The 6,000-nt window shown below is 36.9% G+C and overlaps 1 protein-coding gene across 5 annotated transcripts in view; it reads left to right on the top strand.

Annotated features, from left to right (window-relative positions):
- The window catches only part of rgs7bpa (regulator of G protein signaling 7 binding protein a), a 70,733-nt gene extending 64,967 nt beyond the window's left edge, over positions 1-5,766 (top strand). For 2 of the 5 annotated variants that reach the window (XM_072252599.1, XM_072252604.1), the window contains one exon: positions 591-3,534. In XM_072252599.1, the coding sequence (XP_072108700.1) occupies positions 591-682 (92 nt within the window). In that variant the 3' untranslated portion in view covers positions 683-3,534. Of the gene's footprint in view, positions 1-590; positions 3,535-4,033 lie in introns of those variants that run through there. The other 3 variants (XM_072252600.1, XM_072252601.1, XM_072252603.1) reach the window with 3 other exon arrangements.
- Positions 5,767-6,000: the final 234 nt, after the last annotated feature.

The following is a 6,000-nucleotide window of genomic DNA, read 5'->3' on the forward strand; positions in this document are numbered from 1 at the left end:
ACAGAAGTCTTGAAATAGAGTAACTGATTTCCCACTTGCTTGGCTCTAGATTAATATGCATCCATTGTAATCTTTCCTATTACTACTCCATTGATTAGTATGTTTGGCCTGTCTTTTTATTAAATTAGTGCATTCTACCTCCAAAACTTTATTTTATTCTCATTGGCTCATTCTTTGCTTCTACTCTAGATTCCTAATTCTTCCGCTCTACTGGATATTTGTACAATGGCTTGATTTATTTTATACTTACACTGTATTTGTCTTGCTTTGTCCATTTGACTTCTTGCCCACCACAGCTTCAAAATGAATGAAATTTAATAAAGTGCAAATGCCCTCCTGATTTTACTTTTCGTCAGCTAACAAGTACAAGGTGGTCCTTACTGACATGTACATTTCTGATCCAGGTGGTAAGTGATTTTCCATAGTTAGTTTTCATTTATCAGCAAGTTTACAAACCTGTTTATAAAGTGTGGTCTTGAACACACTAAGATGATAAATGATTTAGAATCTATCATATGTTTTAATCTGTACTTGCCTGAGGATAAAATTAATAACTGGATTTAAACTTGAGTTACATATTTTCTGTACAGATGATAGCAGTCTCCTCAATCTGACTCCATATCCACTAGTGAGAAGGAGGAAACGGAGATTCTTTGGACTTTGCTGTCTTGTATCAAGCTAGAATATGGAAAGAAAATGAAGGAAAAAAATAAATGTTAGTATTAATTCTTCGGAATAAATGCTTCTGGTGAGAAGATATTTCCCCCTTGGTTATTTTTATGTATCTTTTTTCATCTCCAAATATTTTTTGAACATTATTACAAGTATTCACAAAGTCTCTGCTAATGGTTTGCCTGGATATATGTCATAAATTTGATTTTCATATGCTGAACTCTTAAAAGATGATTTTCCATGAATAAAAATGAAATGTACATGATTTTGTAGCTTGATGAGGACATGTGAGTACATTATGTAAAGGTCATAGCCTATTTAAAATAAAATGGTACAAATATTTCCTTAACAGATTCCTTAACTCTTGGAATGAAGAGTCCTAAAGCAGATTTGAAAAAAAAAGAAACTTGTGTTTAAATGGAGTAATGCGATAGTTTGCTTACCCAAGCTGTATCTATTAATTAATAGATTACTGCTTGAATCTTCATGGCAATTAGTGCAATAGATCCCCTATAATTCACAGTAATGGAAGCAATCCATCTCTGGATTGTGACAATTGGCAGATATTTGATGGACTCCAGAGTTGAACAAGTCAAGATGCAGGATGATTTGAATCTAACTGGAATCTAAGTTCATATCACAGATAAAATTCAGTCTGAAAAAATGTGTAGTACGTCACGTGGGGACAAAGAATCCAAGAATAAACATTTTACAAAATTTAAAGAAACACCTGACAAAGTAGAATGCTCACAGGGGATGGGTGGGGGCAGATTGGGGTTGTGGTTTTGGAGGTAAGCAATGCTTGATAATCATGAGATTAGCAACTCACAACTGTACTAAAAGTTTTGAATCAATATAGTGAATTAATACTTCCATGATATAAATTATTGATGTAGTAACAGTACAAAAAAAAGATACTGCACAAAACTTAAAGAAACAAATGGGGGGCAACTTGCATGAAAGAATGAGAGTTTGAATGAACATATAACACATAGTCAGTTTTAAAACGATAAGAGATGATTTACTTGACTACCATTTATAATTCCACCATAGCTAGGCAAACCCAAACTATTTCAAGTTTTTGTTTTAAAAAACTTGAATTAGAGACTCTGCTGAAGAGAGATACATTCACTTGGAAGCAGGGTGGTCTGTCTGTGGGACAAGCTTCCTGGAAAAACAAGGAAAACAAACGGTGTTAATTTATTCAATTGTAGTTAAGTATGATGTTTTCCTGAACACAACACCATTCAACCAGTTTGACATACAACATATGGTAAGTGCAGAATGCTTGAGAGTGATCTTGGACCAATTGTGCAAAACCTTTCAACCACTGAGGTTTCTCTCACTTCATGTCTGGTTCTGTTTGTCATTAGAGATTGACAGCCGTGCTTAGTGAACAATTACAGTATATGATTACCAAGGCTGTAGAAGGAAACATGAAAGAATTTGTGTGTTTTGTTTGTCTGATATTATTTGTGTTTCTGTGTTTTTGAAGGATATTATTTGTATTTCAATTTGAAAATCCAGAAATCTTGGAATATAGAACAATTCAGCAAAGGAACAGGCCCTTGATTCCTATGTATCTGTGGTGATCGTTATGTTAATCTAATCTCATCTGTTAGCATGTGATCTGTTCCCCTCCATTCCCTGTTTGTTCATGTGTCATCCTAAATGCCCTTAAACATTGCTATAGTATCAGCTTTCACACCTGTCGCACCAATGCACTCCAGGCACCTACCATTCTCTGTGTAAAAGAAAACTTGCCTCACCCATCTCACTTTAAACCTATTCCCTCTAGTTTTTGACATTGTCTTTGTGGGGGAGAAAACACTTTATATACCTGCCTCTGTCTCTCAAAATTTTATATACTTCCATTAGGTCAGCCCCTCGGCCAATGTTGCTCCAGAGAAAACAATCCACGTATCCACGTTTGTCCACAAATCTCTCTTATGGCCCATACTCTCTAATCCAGACAACATCGTGCTAAACTACTTCTGCGTCTCTCAAAAGCTTCCACATCTTCCTTTGATATGGCAACCAGAACACAGTACTCCAAATGTTTTCTAAATAAAGATTTATACAATTGCAACATGACTTCCCAACAAGTATCCTCAATGTGTTACGATTAGTATATAGTTGAATATACCTTAGATATGGAACAAAGAAGCAAACAACACCAATAATACAAATCAAATTCAGCAGGCAGTTTCCAACTTTGCCACATGAATGCCGAAATGATGATGCAGATTGTCCTGTCATTTAAACAAAAGTCAGTCAGGCTCATGAGGTCATTTCCCAGAGGGTGAAGCTAAAAGTCATCCCTTTAATCTGTCTTGAGGCAAGAAGTCAATTTTAACCAGCGAAGATGGATTCATTTGGGAATACTTGTGCTATCTGGTGAAAGTTATTTTTCAAACAAATCTAGCAAATCTGGAAAATCACTATTTGGAATGCACAATACTGACATTCTCCAATGCTAAATCTTATAATTTTTGAGAACGGTTCAACAAAACTGTTGAATATTCTCAACAAGTCAGCAGCAACTTTGAACTTAGAAGCAAAATCAATATTGCAAAACCTATTACAGATACTTTTTTAATTTTACTTTCGTATCATAAGTAATTTTAGCACATGTACATATTTTAAACAAAGGCTTAATTTTCAGCTATGTAATAGATGTCACTCTCAGCACTAGAAATTCAGAATTCAGTATCATGCTGTGTGTTTCTTTAATTTTGTTTAAATGAAAAGAATGACTCAAATGTGCAATATATCAAAATATAAAGTGTATCTATAACTATGTATACAATTACCTTGTAGCAATCATGACATTTTGTTAACAATAGAAAATAAAAGCATGATACTTACATATGAAGTTTTGTGTAACGTTTGATGTTCTTAGCTATGCCAGAGATAATTCTGTCTAATACAAACACATTTCACATTAATTAAATAATTATTATGTTAAATCCTAGTGTTGACATTTGATGGGCTATTGTTACTGATGAAAATTGGATCTTTTGCATGATTAAAATAATGTGCATTCTTCAGAAAGAAGGCAGCATTACCAAATCGGGGGTGGGGGGGTTGCTCCTAACAGAAAATGAACAGAGGGATTAAAAGTATGAAACCCGTATTTATCCCTGCCAGTCTGTGGCAACATTTACTCTCTATGCCAATAAAAAATTCTAATCACTTTTATCAATGTCCTATTATTCTTTCATCCTTTTATCTATTTCCAGTACCAGCACATAATTTCTTTAACAACCACCAACATCACAGATAGTACAAATCCAGCAAAGTTAATTGCATCTTTAGAAGGTCAGAAATTATTTATCACTGATCAACTTGATAATTACAGAGGCACAAGGGACTGCAGAAGCTGGAATCTGGAGCAAGAAACAAATGGCCTGTCAAAGGGGTCTCGGCCTGAAACGTCGACTGTACCTCTTCCTAGAGATGCTGCCTGGCCTGCTGCGTTCACCAGCAACTTTGATGTGTGTTGCTTGAATTTCCAGCACCTGCAGAATTCATCGTGTTTGGCTTGAGATACTCGATGAATTCAGCAGCATCTACGGAGGCAAAGCGATGGTCAATGTTCTGGGTTGGAACCTTGCAGAACTCAATCAGGAGGATAAGTACAAACTTCTATGGCTCTCCACCATCTAAACTTTAATCCAGCCAGACCTTCAGTGGTGGGCCCTGCAGGGGGCAGCAATACCTTGCACAATGTAATACTGTACATGGGAAGTCAGAAATAGCCTTGTCAGTCAGAATCAGAATTAGGTTTAATATGGCCTGCGTATGTCAAGAAATTGTTGTCTTTGTGGCAGAGGTACAACACAATACATAATAATAGAGAAAATGTGTATTACAGTTATATACATATTAAAGTGTTCAATAAGTGCAAAAATAGAAATTAAAAAGTAGTGAGGCAGTGTTCATGGGTACGATGTCCTTTTTGAGGCATTACTCTTCGAAGATGTCCAATGAACAGCTTAAAAAAAACCTGTATAATCTGACCCAATCCCTGACATAGATCCAGCTGTCAAACCTCTCTGAAGTTCTCACTGTTTCAGAAACACATAAAACATTAAAGTCCAAAAATACTTAATCATTTTAAAACTTGAACAAAAGTAAAAGCCAAAACACAAACACTTTTTGAACAATCGGTAGTATTTCACTAAATAAAATACACACTCAGTGGCCACTTTATTATTAGATACCTCCTGTATTAGATACCCCAAGTGGCACTGAGTGTGTGTTCATGGTCCATGTACCATGATGTAGCCCATCCACTTGACAAGGTTTAAGATGACGCTAGTGAGCACAGCGACACTTTGCTGGCAGCAGAAACAATTAATTACTTTATTAATCACACTTTTTCTCAAAAATGATCACAGCAATCGATGGCCTGTAACATTCAGAGTCAAGTTTTTGAACCTATACAACTGGGCGTTCTTGCAGTGTGAACTGAAATCTCTAAAAGGTGATGCAGGGCGGTTATGGCATGGTGTGTACAGGCTGAATGGAGGTGGTGGGGCCTGGGCCTGAGGGTGGGGAATAAACCAATGTTTGGTTGCTGGAACGGACTTGGAGGTGATTTGAAGCAGCAGAACTGAGGCAATGCAGAGTCAAGGCAGTGGGGCCCAGGCCTACAGCAAGGACAGGCGGAAATTTGACCAATTTAAGTGCCAGGCTGAATTGGAAAGGTCAGAAGTAGGCCAAATTGTGGCAGTGGAGCCCAGGCCCAAAAGTGTATCAAAGCAGAACAGGCCAGATTTGATAATGAGAAATGACCCAAGATTTGGCTGATTTAAGTGCCGGGCCAGATTGGAAAGGTCAGGGTGTCAGGGACGAAGGCAAGGGATGGGTCAAAGTTCAGCTCGCTGCTCAGCTGTGGCCTGCAACAAACGGGTTTTTAGATTAGCTGCGGCAATGACAGGTTTCGTGGTTGTGGACTCGTTTGTGAATTTCAGTTCTGAATGTTATTTGCTTATTTTTATTGTTTGTATGATTGATTTTTTTTCTGCACATTTCATGTTTTTTTGTCTTTTTTTAATGGGTTCTCTAGGGTTTCTTTCGTGGCTGCCTGTAAGGAAATGAATCTCAAGTTTGTATATAGTAGACATACTTTGATAATAAATGTACTTTGAACTCAAAGTTCGACGTATTGTTCAGAGATGCTATTCTGCACACCACTGCTGTAACACATGATTATTTGAGTTACTGTCAACTTCCTGTCAGCTTGGACCAGTCTGGCCATTCTCCTCTGACCTCTTTCATTAACGAAGTATTTTTGCCCACAGAACTGCTACTCACTGGATT

The sequence above is a fragment of the Mobula birostris genome, chromosome 3, assembly GCF_030028105.1.
Source record: "Mobula birostris isolate sMobBir1 chromosome 3, sMobBir1.hap1, whole genome shotgun sequence".
Lineage (NCBI taxonomy): Eukaryota > Metazoa > Chordata > Chondrichthyes > Myliobatiformes > Myliobatidae > Mobula > Mobula birostris.